Source organism: Notolabrus celidotus, chromosome 6, assembly GCF_009762535.1.
Source record: "Notolabrus celidotus isolate fNotCel1 chromosome 6, fNotCel1.pri, whole genome shotgun sequence".
Taxonomy (NCBI): domain Eukaryota; kingdom Metazoa; phylum Chordata; class Actinopteri; order Labriformes; family Labridae; genus Notolabrus; species Notolabrus celidotus.
Genome location: NC_048277.1, coordinates 25,908,337 through 25,927,572, shown reverse-complemented (window position 1 = coordinate 25,927,572; position 19,236 = coordinate 25,908,337). Strand labels below are relative to the sequence as shown.

The window sequence follows — 19,236 nt, the reverse complement described above, 5'->3', positions numbered from 1 at the left end:
TTTTTTTTATCAACTTAGCTTTGCTAAGGGACTATATAATCCATTCAGAACTTCCATTATAATTTTTACACTCAAGTTTTTATTGTGATATATACCGTGACCGTGAAGGGAGTCAATTTATACCGCAATATGAATTTTAGGTCATATCGCACAGCACTAGTCACAACTCAAACTGATGGTATTGGTTAAGAAAATGACAGCTGACTGCTGGCGTAAGAAAAATCAGCCTATGTAGACTACAACTGGATTCAACTCACAATATCCTTTGCGGTAATACTGAAGAGCACTAATAGGATAGAGACCAAGTCCTTATTTTTCTAAAGAGACTATTATTTTTTACAGCTATTAAAAAAATGTAACCCTGAAACTAAAGTGTTTGTTAAGTTTCATTCTCCATTGATTCTGTAGTGCATGACAAACGTGTACCTGTCCCCTTTACTGTCTGCAAGTTGAGAAGAGGCAGGGACAAGACAAGAAACAGCCCCCTCCAAAGCCGTCTTAAAGTTGAAGTAAGTCTTGACTTAGCGTCCTTGTGTAAAGCAAACCTCAAATGACAGAGGAGGACCTGCCGAGTGTCAAAGAAGCAGTAAACACTCATGTGTGTTTGAGTGCACGCACATGTTCCAGTCCTGAGTCACCATAAATATGTCAAGAGTGAGTGAGCTGTGGTACAGATGTGTAATTATTTTCTGATAGATGTGAGGGCCGGACTGAGGGTCAGCATGTCACTCTAGTGTAGCGCACAAACACGTATACACACAGTGTTCAAACATATTTTCAAAGAGAGAAGGCCCCATCTGGTCACACCAAGTCAAATAAAGACAAATGGGTTTATTTTGTTTTCCAGGGGAGATGGTTTTTTGCCCTGCTACTTGAGGAGCCAGGATTGTGTACTGTGATGAGGTCTCTATGGGCAGAGCAAACGGGGGGAACCGGACAGAGTGCATCCTCCTCTTCCAGCCTGGACTGGTGGTTTAAAGATGTAATGCTCCAAAGAAATTCCAAGTGTAGCATTAATTGCAAACATATTGAATTGCTTCACATGTTATTCTCCAGCCAGGAGCATTGTATTTGCTCTATTAGTCTATAAACTAGACCACTCTAAAAAGTAGAAAAGAGCTGACGGGGAGTTCTGGTTTATGGACTGAAAAGGACAAAACGTGTTTGGCAAAAAGATACAATAACAATTTACCAACAACAGACTACTGCTCAGCAATCAGCATGCACCCTGGAGTGGAAGCAGCTTATTCAAAATACTTCTTTAGGGGATTAGAAAGAATTAAAAGGATTGCTATGCTTATTCTCGTGGAGCCATAGTTGTAGTTGTGCTGATAGTAAATTGTACAGATACTGTATGTACCCTAGACTCATCAATGGATTTTTAATGTTTAATGGATTTAGACACTTTCTGGATGTTGATGCACTGATGTTTCAAAAGACAAAAAAAAGGGGCTATGCTTTTTAGGCCTGGTGCATTCTCCTGTCTGCAGTTCTTTTTAGGTTATCTGTACAAGTTCAATCTTACCTCACTAATGTCTTCAGGCAAGAAACTGCAAAAACAAGTCAAAGGTTTCCGGAGGAACTTTGTTTTTTTGTCAATCTTGGCTAACTCTGTGGACACAGAGTTATGTCGTTTCTCTTTGCTAAGCTTGTGCTGTATGAGTGAAAGGAGTGTTTTCTGATGAGAAAACAAAGGCTGATTCAGCAGTGGTCCATCAATGGCCTCATTTGACACCGTCCTGGTGGCAGTGCCCACATGTATTAAAAATAACTTTGCAAATCAAGTCAGTTTAATTTATGTGTGCTTAAAGCTCCTGTTATGATTTTTTAGCTTGTTAAGAAACAGACTGAATTAATATTATTGCCTCTATTTGACCTACAGAAGCATCAGCATAAAGACTGATTATTTCTATACAGTTATTTTTAATATCTAAAAACACATCAATGTCCACTGGGGACACAAGAAGCAACACAAACTGAAAGCTCCTTACTGGAACTTTAATTTCCAGCTAAAAACTCCACTAGGGGCTTTGATGACCAGAACAAGACCATGACCTGCTGTGGACGTTCCAGACTCCAGCTGATACGGATGTGCTGGACTCCAGCGGCAACAGCTACTACTACTACTACTAATATTCATCTCATCACTATCATCGCTGTGTCTTATTCTTCTCTATCCCTCTTCCCAACCCCAACTCGGTCAAGGAAGATGGCTGTCTAACATGAGTCTGGTTCTGCTCGAGGGTTCTGCCTGTTAAAAGGAAGTTTTTTTCCTCACCGTTGTGACTAGCTAAATACTGCAAGGTGCTGTTCATGGTGGATTAAGAGGAATTAAGACCGAGTCTTATCCTGTCTTGGTGTTGGGTCTTTGTTGATAATTTCACATAGAGTATGGTCTGGGCCTGCTATGTTTGAAAAACCGTCTTGAGAGAACGTTTGTTGTGATTTGGCGCAATACAAATTAGGGCTGCCAAGATTAGTTGACTAGTCACGATGTCGTCGACGACTTATTTAATAATCGACGTCATTGTTTATTTTTTGAAGCTTTGTTTTCTCTCGAAACTGCCGCTGTACCTTCCGCTGTCTTGTCTGCCTTTCTGTCCTTGAAGCACATGCGCAGTAGTGGTAATCGGGGTCACCCGTGATGTCACCGGAAAAGTTATGCCCAAACAGTATCATGGCTAGCCGGCTAAGGAGCTCGAAAGTTTGGGAACATTTTTCCAAAATAAAAGAGAAGAATGCGCAAGGCAAAGAACTTGTCTTCCATGGTAGTACGACGGCGATGCACGAGCATCTGAAAAGGAAGCATGCCGTGGCTGATTCAATTTCTGACGAAGAGAGACAGTCGTCTCGGTAAGCTAATTGGCTAGTTAGCTGCTATCAATAACGTCAACAGTGAGATATTTACTTAAAAAAATGTCAGAATGCAGCTACAAGCTGCAAAGTTCATTAAAAGTTGAATGAACTATCATCTTAATTGTCTTTATTTTTAGTTAGCACATACCTTAAACACTTCAAGCTGGAAACGAATGATGGTTATATAAGAGCAGCTGCATGCTGGTGCGATAAGCTGCAATTTACGTTTGATCCGATTAGTCGACTAATCACAAAAATAATCGGTGACTAGTCGATTATCAAAATAATTGTTTGTGGCAGCCCTAATACAAATATGTATCTACCTTCCATCAGGTAGCCTTAGGGTCAAGCCTAGGGTTGTATGAGGTATCAGCGGTGGTGCCACCATTTAATAAAAAAAACACTTGATTGATGGCCATACAGTATGCCTGATTGGCTGGAGGAAGAGTTGAATGTGAAACTGTATTTAATAGCAATGGAACAAAATATTTCACTTACATTTTTACGCCTGCTCGTTCAGTTTTGTTTATTTTATTTTATACCCTCCAGAGAGTCATGTAGCTGTTGATGTTACAGAAGAAAACAACACCTCCTACTTTCAGAATTCACAGCAGAAATTGGGCAATTATGGGCCTATCACTGGAATGTGCATTGGAACTTTCATGTACTGCTGTTGTTTAATGCTCACAGATGGGAAGAAAAGAAGCCAGAGAATTTGCACAGGTTGTATGGATGTAACTTAAATCAATTAGGATTGATTTTAAGATTATTTTATTGACTTTTAAAGTGCAACATGGACTTGCCCCTCTATATATCTCTGAGCTTTTATCCCCCTACAATCCTGGTCGTAGTCTGAGATCCTCTGGCAGTGCTCTGTTAGCTGTTCCAAGGACCCGACTGAAAACCAAAGGGGACAGGATCTTTTCAGTGGGCTCCTACACTGTGGAACAGCCTGCCAGAGTAGATCAGACTTGCAGAATCAGTCCTGTGTTTTATGTCTATACTCAAGACACATTTTTCACAGAAAAGCTTTTATTAAGTGATTTTATTTAATTTTAACTCTGTTTTTAAGGGTCTGTTTTATAAGCTTGCATGCTTTTTAGTTTTTATTTCATTTTATTTTTTATCACTCCATTTTGCTTTGCACTTCTTCTTGTTTTTATTGCCTGTATTGAAAAGTGCTATATAAATAAAGTATTATTATTATTTGTATTATTATTATTAAAGACTATTAGCACATTTAAGGGGCATTCATCTCTGCCAACTGACTTTGCCAATTTGATACCACAAAGATAGTTCAATCGATTTATATGATTAATAGATATATTGATACAGTTGTGTAACTGGCTAAATGAGGCAATGAAAACAAATAAAAAATGACAATATAACTAACAAAGGTTTGAGAGATAAACCCATGTTGTGCTTGATAAACAACGCTTAGTTTGTCACAACATGACGTGCCAATGGCTCGAGGCGTTCACTGTCACACACTGTGTGTTCTACTGTTTGTTATTCTGAAGCATTCAACAGCATGCAGGGGAATCCATTCAGCCATCCATCAAAGATTAAACAGCAATTATGGCTCTCTTGTTGTCTCTCAGCCCACACAGCCCCTCCCTCTCTCCTCAGTGAGCCGCTGGTGGTTCATGTTCAGAATGGTTCGTGTTAATCAGTCACTCATTAACTCAAATGGAGTTAATGAGTGTCAGTCAGAATGTGAATGGTTCGCTCCAGCATTAATAAACATGACTTACCGCATTCACATAGCTAATCATTGAGTCAGTTGCTGAGAACATGCACGTAAACAAACACGCCCACAGACACAGTACAGCACTTGATGTTGACCTTGGTGTTGAGGGTCACGACACTTGATGTTTAAATAAATGACAACCAGATAGCCTGTCGAACACCAGGACATTACATGGAGTCAAAGATTGAATATTAACTAGGTTGAATTATGACTTCCTACTAACCATCCGTGTCAAAACTATTTAAAGTTTGATGAATCCCTCCTCCGAACAGTGATTGCTGGCATGTAAACCCTTTGCCTCCCAAGGTTGGAGTGATGTACACGAGGCTGAACTAAGAGACACCAAGAATGAAAGAGAGAGCAACCTGTTGTCTATTGTTTTGTCATGGAAAGTCCCAAACATAAGAGAGAAAAGTGCATGGAATGGATTTAACAGGACTGGGGTGGGAATTGATAAGATTTTATCAATGTCAATGCCATTGTCAATTCTGCTTATCAATCCAATTCCTTATCAATTCTCCTAACAATTCCTTAGAATTTTTTTGAGGGGAAAAAAGTAGTTCTACATAGTCTTCCACACCAAAAGGAATAATTTTATTTCCAAAATTCTGTCTGCACAAGACTGAACATGAACATATTCAACTTGAACATACTGAACAATAGGTTGACCTCATTCTCGGCCGCGTGAGTCCAGACGTGGCCCCTATAGACTGAATGAAAAGACTTTGAATTTGGAGAGGAAAAACGCTTTTCCTCTCCATGTTTCCTCGTGGTTTAAGGAGTTCGGCGTCGCAGAGTGAGTGACGTAATGCAACGTACCGCGACGTGATGTCATGCTGGGAAATGAATTGTTAAGAAGAATCGATAACATTTAAGGTGTACAATTCCGATAGAACTGATCAATTGGAACCGGTTCGAAGTGGGATCCGGTTTTCGATTCCCACCCCTAAACAGGATGTTTTCTACAACGAATGTAAACTAGCAGATTCAGGCTGTGGTTGGAGGCTGTATCCAGCTCTTCGATGATCATGGGAAGTTCACAAAAATGGACAGTTGCAGGCATGTAATAAGGAGCTTCTTTTGTCTACTTCTGTCTGAAATCAGCTAGTTCTTTTTTGAATATTTTTGTAATTGTTGTATTATTTTTATTGTAATAAAGAATTTTGAGCAAGCTCAGATTATGAATGTTACTGCATATGAGCCCTGATAGAAAGGAATGATTATAAAAACAGTCACTAAGGGCAGATGGAAAATAGTCAGATATATGAATGCATGTAAATATACTGCACATATGATCATCACCTGGTCATTTTTTAATCTGTTAGCAGCTATTACAACTGCACTCACGGCTCAAGATATCACTGCACACTTCCTTTGACACCCCTCTATGGATTGACTATGCGTTTTAATTACCAGAGCACTTGCCAGCCTCAGGGCGAATATATGACTCAGCAGTGTCTCTGATTTCTCTGCATGGATCAGGCCAAAAGGCCTCTCACTCTCGTTTTATCTCTCTGTTTAATTCCCTCCCTATCATCCACTCTCTGGTTTCACTCTACCACATTTTTCTCCCTCAAAACCATTTTCTTCCCACTCCAATTTCTCACTTTCCTCCGTTCTCCGTCTCCAACATGTTCCCCTCATCCATTCTGCTTCTATCTGTGTTTGAGTCTCGGTATCAATCTCCATCTGAGTCTCTCTGCTTGGGATTAAACTAAGGAGTCTTTCCTGATCACCAAACTTCATCTTTCTCTTCCTCCCCCCTTTCGCCTTCATTATTTCTCTATGCATACAGTTTCACTCCCACATGCAAGGCGGGGAGGAGATAGCAGAGGTGGATCAGAGAGGAGAATAGGAATGAAGAAGAGGAGAGCGAGGTTCTGGCAGCGGTTTGTTCAACGGAAGCTGTCAGCCGAAGTTTACCTCATGATGCATCACCCGAGTTTTCTTTGCTCTTCTTTTTCCGGAACACATTTTTCTTTGAATTTCAAACTCAAATGTGTCTCCTCTGACCTTATTCTTCTCTCCTCTCCTCCCTCCCCTTCCCCCCCCCCCCTCCTTTATACACCTCTCTCCCCTCTGGCTTGCTTCTTCTTATCCCCCACCCTTTACACCTTCTTTCCACCTCACTTTCATTCTTCCTGTCTCTTCTCTCTGATCATCCTCAGAGGCTGTGCAGTCAAACCCTCTAAAGGGAGTGTGGGAGTGCTGGAAGTGTGGTGGGAGCTTCCCCTGAGCTGAAAATCACATCATTCTTTGAAGCTCTTTCTCTCTATGTCTGAGACACATTTCATAGGCACGGTTGAGAACCTGCGTGTTCTTCTGCCCAATTCCTTAAATGAGCTGGGGCTTCAGAGGTGCCATGGTTCACCCAAAGTGGGATGGGAATAGGTATGTGGTGAGTACAGAGTAGGGGCACCATTTGGCTATACACATTTTTTTTTTGTGCACCTAGAGCCACTGGAAAAGAAGTTAACATCCGTCAAGTCATATTGGATGCTGACTCACTGTTTGAAGACAGTTCAATGAACCAGTTTATGATTTTTCAAGGAAGACTGAGCCAAGCAGATGGCACAGAACTAACACCAGATGTAAAAAGGGGTAAGGACCATCCTCACCCAAACAGCACTCAATAAGCGAGCGTGACCAGGTTCCTCACAACACTGAGTGATGACAGCATCTAACACTTATAGCAGATATCTTCAGCTCCCTCTGAAGAGGGACCTTGGGGTTTTAACTGAGTTGCTTGTGTGATATGAACAGTGTAAGGACCTTGACCCCTCACACTGAGAGCTATATTGGATCAGCCAAGAGGAAAGGATTTGGTTAGATTTATACCAGGCTCTGTAGAAGAGGCAGGCCACAACTGGATGGAAAGAAGAATCATAAAACTATCCAGGAGCATTACATATACATTGTTGATGTTCTCTTGTGCATATGTGCACTCCTGCTTCTCAAAAAGGTAATGTCTGAGTGTGAGTCTCAAGCTTTACATGATAAGCAGGAGATAGTACATGTGATGGCAAGTTTGTGACATTTTAAATGGTATCTATAAGTCTTTAAGTGTCAATGAGAACCTTCAGCACCAGAAAAATAAAGAGACCACTGCAAAAATATTGTTTCTCTGATTCTATTGAAATTAACGTTTTATGCTGTGATCCAGTGTTCAGCCATTTTAGATATATTGTGCTCAACTTTGACTGTTTTCTGAGTCTTTTCTTACCTTCACACTTCATTTTTTTCAATGAATGTTTTCATTTTTCTGATCTGGCTGCTTAAAAAAGTAGCAGTACATCTCCTCACTTCAGCTTGGTTCTCCTGTCACCCCCTACTGCAAGAATCTTGGTATCACCTTTGATAAAGACCTTAACTTCAACAAACATATCAAAACTACAGTTCAGTCTTGTTTTTACCAGCTACGCAAAATCTCTCAGATCAGGCCCTTCCTTTCACACCATAACCTAGAAATTGTCATCCATGCATTCATAGCTTCCCGATTAGATTATTGTAACTCACTCTACACCTGCCTAAGCAAACACAACCTCTCAAAACTCCGGTTAGTCCAAAACGCTGCTGCCAGACTCCTCACACACACCAAGAAAAGAGAACACATCACACTCATTTTAGCCTCCCTTCACTGGTTGCCTGTGGGTTTTAGAATTGATTTTAAGATTTTAACACTCACTTTTAAAGCAATAAATGGACTGGCCCCTGAGTCCCTAAGCAAATGTATGTCTCCACCTGCTGCCTGCAAGCCGGGCCTTTGCAGTCAGGGCCCCGTCACTCTGGAATGGCCTGCCGGAGGAGATCAGGCAAGCCACATCCTTGTCCTCTTTTAAATCTCTTTTAAAAACACACTCTTTTAAATGGGCTTTTACTTCTTAACTCATCACTGACTTTTTCATTTCTGCATGATTTTTATTCTCTCTATTCTCTAAAGTCTTTTACTTAACTCATTTTAGCTCTCCTAACCTTTGTCATGTGCTTTTGTGTTTTATCTCACAATGTCTTGCACTCTGTAATGCACTTTTGAGCATGTATTAAAAGGTTCTATCTAAATTAAATGTATTATTATTATTATTATTATTATTATTATTATTATTATCATTATCATTATCATTATCATTATCATTATCATTATGCAAGAGCTTCTCTTTATGCTGCCCTACTGGTTGCCCGGCCACCGGAAGTCCATGATAGTGTTCTTGAAGCCAATGTTTGAAAATCAGATTTTTAAATATTGCATTATGCCTTTTCTACTGTATAGCATCAATTGCAATGAACTGAATGATAACCTCTTCATCGAAATAAGTATTGTATCACAGGCTCATGCCTGTGCACGGGCCTGTTTGTGTAGCAGATGTGAAATATAGTGTGGTGAAAGTTTTACTCACATGTCCTCGGGTGTCCAGTGTAGGAGGACCTTCACCTTGCCAGACCCCTCTTTCCTTCTGGCAAGCACCTGCATAGACACAACAAACACACAAGATGAGCTATAATAGACACAAATAGGGATGCACTGATCCGATCCTGGGATCGGATATCGGCTAGATCGGACTCAAAAAGCTAGATCAGATATCAGTGACAATGGGCTGATATATAGTGCCGAACCATTAGGCAGATCTATTCATCTCAGATCTATGCTTTGCTGTGTTTACAACAGCCATGTGTGTCTCCTACGTCATCAGCCCCAGTCTGCCTGTTCATTTTTGCCTGGTGGAGCATGATGGAGGATAACTACAGAGGCTCTGCAGTTTAGGTGCACGTCACGCTTCTTTTGCTAACAACTCTGCCGGAAACTTGCAACATGTGCAGCGCTAATGTTTTGACGGATGGCAGTCGCACTGAAAAAATATAATGGAATCCCGAAGGAAGAAACCTTCTATACATGGATTCAAAGTGTGAAAAGGCGGACAGGTTATTGGATTTAATTATTCTGGATCCTTGAAATTAAGAGATTCCAGACTCTGGTTTAGCACTTGGAACCCAGGTACAGTTCACCATCAAGTCAGAAAAGACTGAAGTTGCCTAAACATGTTTCTCTCCTCACATTAAGGAATAGAGATTGTTAAATCAATACCAGGATCGGATCGGCTAGTACCGGTATCGGCATATACCAAAGCCCAGGTATCGATATCGATATCGGGACCTAAAAAGTAGGATCGGTGCATCCCTAGACACAAAAAGTGCTTACTAATGGGACAACCTCAGTCTCCATGCTGTCAAGTCACTCAGTCTATGTCATTCTGTGCCTACAATTGATGTGGGCATTTAAGTTAACCTGCACATTATGGTTCATTTCAAATTTCAAGACGGTTAGTAATTTAACAAGCTTCAGATTTGCTTAAATGTGTGGGTTTGGCTCCTATTGCAGCATCCTCTCGTGTCTGTGGAAAGCAAGCTTCAAAGACATGCCCCCATCCTGGCCCCTTCTTTCTAACTCATAATGAGGCTACATGCTTCAAACATCTCACCAAGTGATACAGTGCCTGATCATTACACTAATAAGCAATGTGAGCCCTCTTAATAATGCATGCAAGAGCTCAGTGAGGTTTCTATTTTCAACAGGATCTCTGCCACTTTCCCCCGCAACAAAATGTAACCATTCCATTGAAATCCAGACAAAAGTAGGGTGGTATCTTAATGAGCTGGGAAGTGCTTATCACAGCTGACATTCTTAAGAGACATGGGGTGCACACTGAGCAGTTATCACCACAAACAAGTCAATGCTCTTGTTTTTGGATTATGTCAGCGCCACACACAAGGCTTTTAACAGGAATGCGTCTTTTGGGAACTCGACTCATTTTCTGATATTTGCTGCAGCATTACCAAGGAAAGTAGGGTTTATTTTATGTGTTTTGATGCCTGTTTTCCCACCCTTAACTAATCTTGTGTGCCACCACAACTTCAAACTTCAAGGACTTTCTTCTTGTGAAAATACAGTTAAGACAAAAGCAGATTTCCTGCATAGTTGGCCCCTTTCATGCATAACATTTCATCTATCATGCTGCACTGGTTGATAGTAAAACTAGTCTGGTATTCACACAAATATTGTCAGAGAGGAAAAGAACCGTTAGACAAATAACCAGGAGAGTCAAAAATAGCCCCAGATATAACCTCTTGCGTCAATGGGCTCTTTTTTGTAAGGAATGTCTATTTTTAGGAGAGGGAATGAGCTCACATGTGAAGAAGCTCTCTTACGCACATGAATATCTGAAATTATTTTTGGGACTCTGGGGACTGGCTGTGGCTTTGATGGAAACTGGTTTGAGGACAGGAGGGAGAAGGTTCTCCTGAGACAAGAGACAGAGACCTAGAAATCACTCATCCACCTCATCCTTCAGCGTTTCTTCTTCTACTACTTTTAATCAAACTCATTTATCAGTTTCTTTTGTTTGAGAAAACACTTGGTAGGTTTATTTATACCACTGATCCGTCAGGTCAGATCCATTGTTTGTCTTCTGTGAAGCACAAATATAAAATTCAAGTCGTTTTTCTGTATCCATACTTTCTCTGAATAAAAGGGAATACAGGGTGATTTACATTTTGATGAGCTTCCAGGTATAGTGCTGTCTGGCAGAAGTTTTGAGGCTGTTTAGTTACAGTCTGATAACTTTTTGAAAGAAATATTCACACTTGGAAAGCAGATATGAGTTTGTTGATGCTGGCGTGGTGCCTTTATATCTCTCTTTGTGAAGCTTTGCAAATTTCAGCCAAGTTGGCAAATCAACCATGTTGATGTCTCTTGTCTGTTAAACAGAATTTGAGCGTTAAACTTCTTAGACTGGAAAATAGAACAAGTAGGCTAAGCAAAGCAGTAATTGCATAAATGATGTGATAAAATCATCGTCTTACACTTTAACAGAATAACTGTTGATGTGAAATGGGAAAAAAGTGTTGGGATTGGCTGAAGTAAGGAGTGGATGCTGCAGGTGCGTTCAGCTGAGCTGGTGCCTTCTTGCTCCTGTATGTGAGCCAAGCGGCAACCTCCGGTCCAAAAATATGAGTCCAATGCGGAAGTGCTAAAAACTGCAGTTCATTGAGGATCCACTTGAGGCTGGCTCCGGAAGTACCAGAAACCACATACACACCAATTAAAAAAAGCCAGTCTTTACAACAGAAATAAACATGTTTACAGCCTGGTACAAAAGACGAGTGTAGTCTGGATAGCTCATTTCTTGATCAGCACACACTGTGAGGGGGATGAATTTTTTTCTAACGCAGCAATTTTGAAGATATTGAGATTACGTGTTTTGATTATTTAAGGACATGACTGACAGGCGGGAACACTATAGCTGTCAGCGAGGAGGCTCAAAGCCGGCCTCTTTACCTCACACTAGCTCGACAGCAGTTAGGCTGCGTTCAGCATTTCCTAAATGGCTCCCGCCGACGATTGGCTTCAAGACAGCATTCAGAAACAGATGGGTGACGCAATTGCAGTTTATAATACTTCCGCATGGGCTTCATATTTTGAGACTGGAAGTTGCCGTTTGATCCAAGCCCAACTGCTGCGACAAGCAAAGGTGCGGCTGACTTTTAATGCTTTAAGCATTACCAGCTTGAGGCTTCTTACTTTACATCTTATACTTCTCAGTAACTATAACTAGTATCTTATTTTTTCCTTTGTTTATCATTCCAAAACTGCAAAATCTAAAAAACCATTTGACTCTGAAGTTGAGTAAAATGTAAACTATTCTATCAGCATTGTAATTTGAGTGCAGCACTTGAGTAATTTTTCATGATTACTGTGCACTATTATGGTTCATAACTCTCTTGTGCTCCATCAGTATGTTACCATGCAGTAAAGAAAAGTCATTTTTTACACTAAGATGTTTTTTAAATGTCATTTGAAAGAGAAACCTGGTTGCATAATCAGGTAAGGACAAGGAGAGATCTGACCTTCCAGGTTAGACTTTACCTGAAAAACAATGGTTCAGGGAGTAAAATTAACACCCGCTAAGCGCCAATGGCGAGTAAAAAAATTGTTTGGCGTGTAACACAAAAACACACACCCGCCAGTGGCCGATCGAAAAATTTTGAATTGCATGTGAGGTTTTGTTTTCATACTTTCGCCCATTTCTGCCGACTGTCAGGCTATTTTGACCCTCGCGTCGCGCTGTACTTGTGTTGTGATTTGGTACGTTGGGAACGGCGTGACGTCAGCTACTGGAGTTCTATTCATTCCCTTTGCTTGAAGAAGCACGACGAGGAAGATGTGGCGACACATATTCTAATATTTTAATATTTCATATTTCTAATACATGATGATGCAGCAGTCACCTTGAAATGAAGTATAACCTAAAAAAAAAATAGCAATAATCTAATTATATCTGTACATAACTGTATTCTCTAAGTCAGGGATGTCCAAAGTATGGCCCGGGGGCCAATCACGGCCCAAGGTCCATTTATTTATGGCCCCAAGCTTCCATCTTAAAATGTGTTATTTATTGCACAGAAATCAATCAAATTCTGAATCATCTGGACATTTTGAGTTTCCTTCAAGCGCACAAACAAAACTAAAGTCAATCCAGAAACGTCTCAAAAAGCTTCATATGGACTACCTGTCTAAAGCCAAAGCTCTGGGAATTCTGCAAGACGGCAATAAAGAAGAAACACAAGAACTCTTAAAGTTGACAGGTTTTCAAATTAATGTTTTTATCACGATGTGAAAATGTTCTTGATGAACACTAAAAGTTCAGAAGACACAATAGAGGACACAAGACATAATCAAAATTATGAAATTATACAGAAAAGGCAAAATATGGTGCAAAAAAATGTTCAGAACGCAGTAAAAGAATTATTTTGTTTTTAAAATGTTGTCTGCTGGTCAGAAAAGTCTTAAGAACAACATAAAAAAGAAGTGTGACGAAATCTAGATAGTGATCCTGCCATAGGAAAATAATGAGAACATATTTCCCACATTGCCCGGCCCGAATGAAAAACGTCTTCCTCCAGAAGTAGATAAAGTTTGCTAATTTTTACATGGCTTGTTGAGAACTGAGGACTACCTAGTTACTGATTTATGGAGAAGAAAAAGTAAAATAATTGTTATCAAATAGAGATTTCATATATAACTTTTATGATTCCTAAGTCTTAGTTTAAGCCACTGGCCCTGAGGTATTCTGACAACATCATATGTGGCCCTCTTTGAAAAAAGTTTTGACACCCCTGCTCTAAGTGATGCTTAAGTTGGATTTTCATAATAAAAATGTATGATAATTATTTCAAATCAAATAAGGCATGATTTTTTTATTTGGCCGGTGAAAAATATTTTTGGCCGGTAAAATTTTGGAGGTCACTAGCCAATGGCAGATGAGGTAAAAAGTTCATTTTAAGCCCTGCACTGGTTCCTTTGCGTTCTTTTGCATTTGCCTGCATACACAACAGAAATCTGCAGACAGAGTCAATAACAGCTGAAGTAATGGCTGGGCTGGGAGTGATTTTTAGAGCAACTTGTTCTAAATTGATTCCATCCAAAAACTGACTAACAGTTAAAGTGATAAAAGTAGACTGTAAATGTTCCAATAACTCAGCTAACATTAGAACATCTGACACTTTCAGACACTGTATGACAAAACACAAGTCAGCAAGCATCAAATGTTCTCTCTCTTTAACAGTCCAAACTCTAAGCCACACTTCCACAATCAGTTCACGCTCACAATTCAAACACATATTTCTTCTCTGCTGTTTATAGAGATCAACTTGAATTGTTATTAGAGACCCCTCTTTCATGTCTCCAAAAATCTCTTCCCAGAATTTCTGTCAATTAGTCTCACCTCATAAATTAGTACAGTCATTGCATTTTATCCTTGTTTATCTGTCTCTGCCTTTATCTGCTAGCTTTCCATCAGGGCTTGGCTTGGCCTATTGCTGCTCCATGCTGACTCCCACACGGAGGAGAGGAGACAATTTCTCTCAGACAACAGTGGGGCCTGGCTGCAGCATTAGCCTGAATCCTGGCTGGCTCTACAATAAGTGTCTTTATCCTTGCAGCTTAGACTCGGTACACCAGCAGCTGCTTTAGTGCCCTTTTAATTAAAAGTGCATGCTAACCTGTGCCCTCAGGCCTCTCACAGCACTAGGTTAATAATCACAAGCTCAGGGTACATTTAAAGAGGCCATGACCATGTATGTAAAGGCTGAAGACAGAGAAGTAGGTTTGTGTTTAAGCAGCATGAAGTGATTTGTGAGCTGAGTGGTTTGTTGATGGAAGTGTGTGCTTTAAGGGGACAGATTCTAATCCTTTGTGGACCCGAGAGAGGGAGGTAAGAGAGAGGCAGTGAGGTAGAGGGGGAGGAAACAGGGAGTGCACACTGGATATTAGTGTGGCTCCAAAACAAGGCAGTGAAAACTACAGGACGAAACACAGGGGAGGGCAGGCCTGCTAAAAACTAGGTGCCTGTCTGGAGTTAGGGGGTCAAGCTGCTGATGACGCAGATTGGCGGAATAACAAAAATATCCCATCATAAACATGCCGGAGCTGCTCTGGTGTGTCAGCAAGCCCACCGGCCAAACTCCACAGAACCCCCACGGCTATGCTCCATCTCCCCGGGCCTGGGAAGGTCCGCTGGGGCTTGGGGTTTGACGCAGCGCCACAGTCCTTCCCCACCACAATCCTCCAGGGGGTTAGAAAGAAGGGGAATGCATGCCCAACTGGTCAGATCTCCTTCCGATTCAGAGACCCTGACCTTAACTTAACCCCTCTTTTTTTCCCCTTGTCCTTTCTCTCAAAGTCTCTGTTTCTCTCCATTTGTTACTCTCCCTCCCCTGGCTGTCTCTTCCTCCTTCTCAGTCTGTGTCCAAGTATGCGGTTACCTCCCTTAACCTCTTCCCAAGCTCTGTCTTCTTTTTTTTTCTGCTTCAGATTTTCTTTTAAAATTCTTGGCTGCTGGTGAGCACTTGGGGTTTTATATGCAGAGCAGAGCAGAGCAGACATGACGAGCAGACCAATACTGTTTGTGAGGACAGCACTGATGTCAACACAAGATTTTTTTTCTAAAACTGTAACAGGACCGGGTGATAAACTGCATTTTTGTGTAATTGCTATGCAAACATATGCTATAAAATGTTACAAAAAGCTGCCAGAAACACAATGAAGAAGAATATGTTTAAAATCTGCCTCAGCAGGCACATGTGCTCATTTAGTGGAAGTTACATGTAAACTAGGGATGCACAGAAATGAAAATTCTTGGCCGAAAACCGAAACACCGAAATAAATTATTATGCCAATTATTAGTAAGGAGACCAGGGACAGTTGTAACATTTCACTCCTTGGATTTGAGATTAAGCCATGCATTTTCTGTTTGTGTTGCACAGGTATTTTCTAGGCCATTTATTAGCAGACACTTGAAGCTAGTTTGTACAGCAGTTTGAAAACACTGAGTTTAAAAGAGCTTAAAGTTATAGACAGAAATGTCAAAAATGTTACAACTGTCCCTGGTCTCCCCTACCATTGCATTTATGGCTCTGACTGTGTACTAACCTCACTAAAATCATGGATTTCATTGAACATATTAGACACATGAGGGCGCATGCCCCTCATCTGGTTCACAGAGACGAGTCCTTTTTCTCGGGTTGTCCGCATCCGTTGCAACCTGGATAATTTCTTGTGCGCGCTGCTTTATTCCCACATCCGAGTAATGATCTTTATAACGTGGATCAAGTAAAGTCGCGAAGAAGTGCAGAGGATCCGAATAGATCTCAGTGAAACGTGTGGTCACAGACTCTAAGAGTGTACTTTTCATTGTATTCACTCCGTGGTCCGTCTCAACCTCTTTGCTTAGAAGACGCTTTAGTGCTGCAATTAAAGGAATAACGGATGCAGACATGTTGGCCCTTATCCAGACAAGCGTGTGCTGGACGGGGTTTTTACTTGCGTCATCACAACAGTCTGTTTCGGCCGTGTTGTTTCGGTGATAAAAGTCTTTTGGCTGAAAACCGAAAATGCACTTTTGAGCCAATTTTCGGTGCATCCCTAATGTAAACCCATCTGCATGGGAAGTACTCATACAAACACATCAGAGATTGATTAGACAGACATCATCAGGTTCACTTAAATTCTTCTTCTTAATAATTCATCCTGGGAACTATTTGTTTGCTTGAAAAGCATCCGCTGCTTCTTCTGTTGACCCATATTGTTGTGTCTGTTGTCAGCTGACAGTTCAGTTGCTGCCCCTGCCTGACAGATTGCTTTTTATCCAAACAATTTCCCAGTCTCCGCTGTTGTGTGTTTAATGAAAGCAGAAGCATGAATTGAATTGGAGTAAATTGAGTGTCAATTTGGTGGCAACTGCTGGATTAGCTGAGGAAGGAATGATAGCTGGGGAAGGAGAAAAATAGGGGAAATGTGGTTTACAAAGACGTAACGCTGAAAAGGAACCGCTTTTCTGCTGTTTGGAATTACTCAGGATTCAGTCGAGGTGGTGTGTTACAGACAAATATTTCTTTTAGTGGTTTGGAGAGTTTTTACAGAATAACAACTGCGTAGCTTCTACGCACACTTCAATGCTTTTTTTTTTACTGCAAGTTATATCAAGAAGACAGATTTCAGAGTGATGTCATTGTATTTAACCCAAGAAATATCAATTACTATGATATCAAGGTCCCTGGAATGTGCAGTAGATGTCCCTCATATCCTCACTTCATAATTGTTTATACACACTTCTTAATAATACAAATACAAGTTTAATTTATTTAATGTCTGGTTTTCACAAAGAGTTTCTAATCAGTCTACTATTTGTTATAACTTTTATTCTGTGATGCTATTTCGATATTTCATTGTGGCGTTTCTGCATTTTATATTTCCTTCCTTTAACCTGGACAGGAGTAGCTTATCTATTTCCTGTTTATGTACTAACATGCTCTGATATGATACAATACAACCTTCTTTAATCTTGAATCTTGAATTGTGAAGCCTCTGCACCCAGTCAGATTGATACTTTTTCACTATTCCAGTAAAAAACAGAATAAATGGGGCAGTAGTGTGTTTCACTTGGCTTCATTGATGCATGCATGTTTAATTAAGAGATATCTATGTGACTGTCAGGTCTACTCTGAAATTGAGCTATGTAACCCAGCAGTTTGCCTTTTCCCCCACATGATTGTGTATGTGTTTTCAGCAGGAGGTAGACCGATAAATTGGTCTGGTGATTAACAGCATTAAAAGCTGGTAGCTTAATTAGATGTAAAATGTAGGCTAGGCTTAAATAAACATTGTGCTTCTGCCTATGCCTTTTCAGTAATCACTTAACACATGACTGTTAGCTTGGTTGAAAATTTCTGCACTGTGAAAATTATTGTATTATGTATGATGACTGAATAGATACTACTACTACAACTAAATGATCGGCATTGGCCAATGCTGGCACTTATCCAGCCAATGTTCCCGTCATATTTTCTAGAGGATCAAGGTTTTTATGTTATGAAGTATAGAAGAATGCTTTTTAATGTTGCTTCTGACATCAAAATCAGTCATGTTCTGAAACATATAGCATTTCCTTAATGTATTTTTTTTTTTCAGGAATTCATTAAATATACATATAATGGGGTGCTGGGGGCCTAGTGGTCTAAGCATCCCATGTATAGAGGCTATAGTCCTCGTCGCAGAGGTTGCAGGTTTGACTTCAGGCCGGTCGACCATTTCCTGCATGTCTTCCCCCACTCTCTACTCCCCACATTTCCTGTCTCTCTTCAGCTGTCCTATAAAATAAAAGGCAAAAAAGCCCCAAAATAGAACTAAAAAAAAACAATACACATGCATATATAATACATAATAATACATATAAAACATGTAACTAGCAATGGTAACAATGATGTACATTATGAGTGTTTTTTGTATCTAATTACTACAAATGGATGGACAGAAATCCAGAAGTCCTTAGTGGGAATATTTTACTCAGCAAAATATATATTTTTTGTCATTTGTGTAATAAAATGTTCATTCAAGTTGAGCAATTGCGTCTTTCATCTGCTGTTACTTTAATTATTATAATTTTTTTTTAAGTTATATTTTTGGGCTTTTTTGCCTTTATGATAGGACAGCTGAAGAGGGACAGGAAATGTGGGGAGTAGAGAGTGGAGGGAAGACATGCAGCACATGGTAGCGGTTGGGAGTTGAACCGGCAACCTCCTCCACGAGGACTACAGCCTCTGTCCGTGGGGCGCTTAGACCGCTAGGCCACCAGCGCCCCTGCTGTTACTTTTAAAATGTTGTACTTTGTCAAATGCAAAAAATACATCAGCCAAACTACTCTATAATTATCAGCACTATTCATTTTTAATATTCTTTAATTATCTGCTATCCAATTTCCGCTGAATTATTCCTCACACTAATACAAACAACCTTTCATTTGCATGTTTGTGCATTTAAATGTGAAGAATGTAGTGTCTCAGTTCAATAACATGTGGGAGGAGATGTTCTCATTTTTCTCAACAGTTAGTTTTTCTAAGATAAGATATTCCTTTATTCGTCCCACACCGGGCAAATTTATAGGAATGTGATGAGAGACTTTACTGTGGAAAAGTAGTGATTGTGTGTGTTTGTAAATAAACAATATTAGATATAAGGGGGAATAAGGATGCACATGATGAACCTCATTTTTCTGAAGTCAAGAAAAGTAAGGGTCTTCAAC

At 40.2% G+C, this 19,236-nt stretch overlaps 1 protein-coding gene across 4 annotated transcripts in view; it reads right to left on the bottom strand.

The window, feature by feature from the left end:
• LOC117815018 (zinc finger protein aebp2-like) overlaps window positions 1-19,236 on the bottom strand; it is a 53,652-nt gene that overhangs the window by 24,740 nt on the left and 9,676 nt on the right. For all 4 annotated transcript variants that reach the window (XR_004631680.1, XR_004631681.1, XM_034686644.1 and 1 more), the window contains one exon: window positions 9,001-9,068. Coding sequence is in view for 2 of the 4 variants with exons in the window: in XM_034686644.1 (XP_034542535.1) it covers window positions 9,001-9,068 (68 nt within the window). In the remaining 2 variants the exon portion in view is untranslated. The remainder of the gene's footprint in view (window positions 1-9,000; window positions 9,069-19,236) is intronic.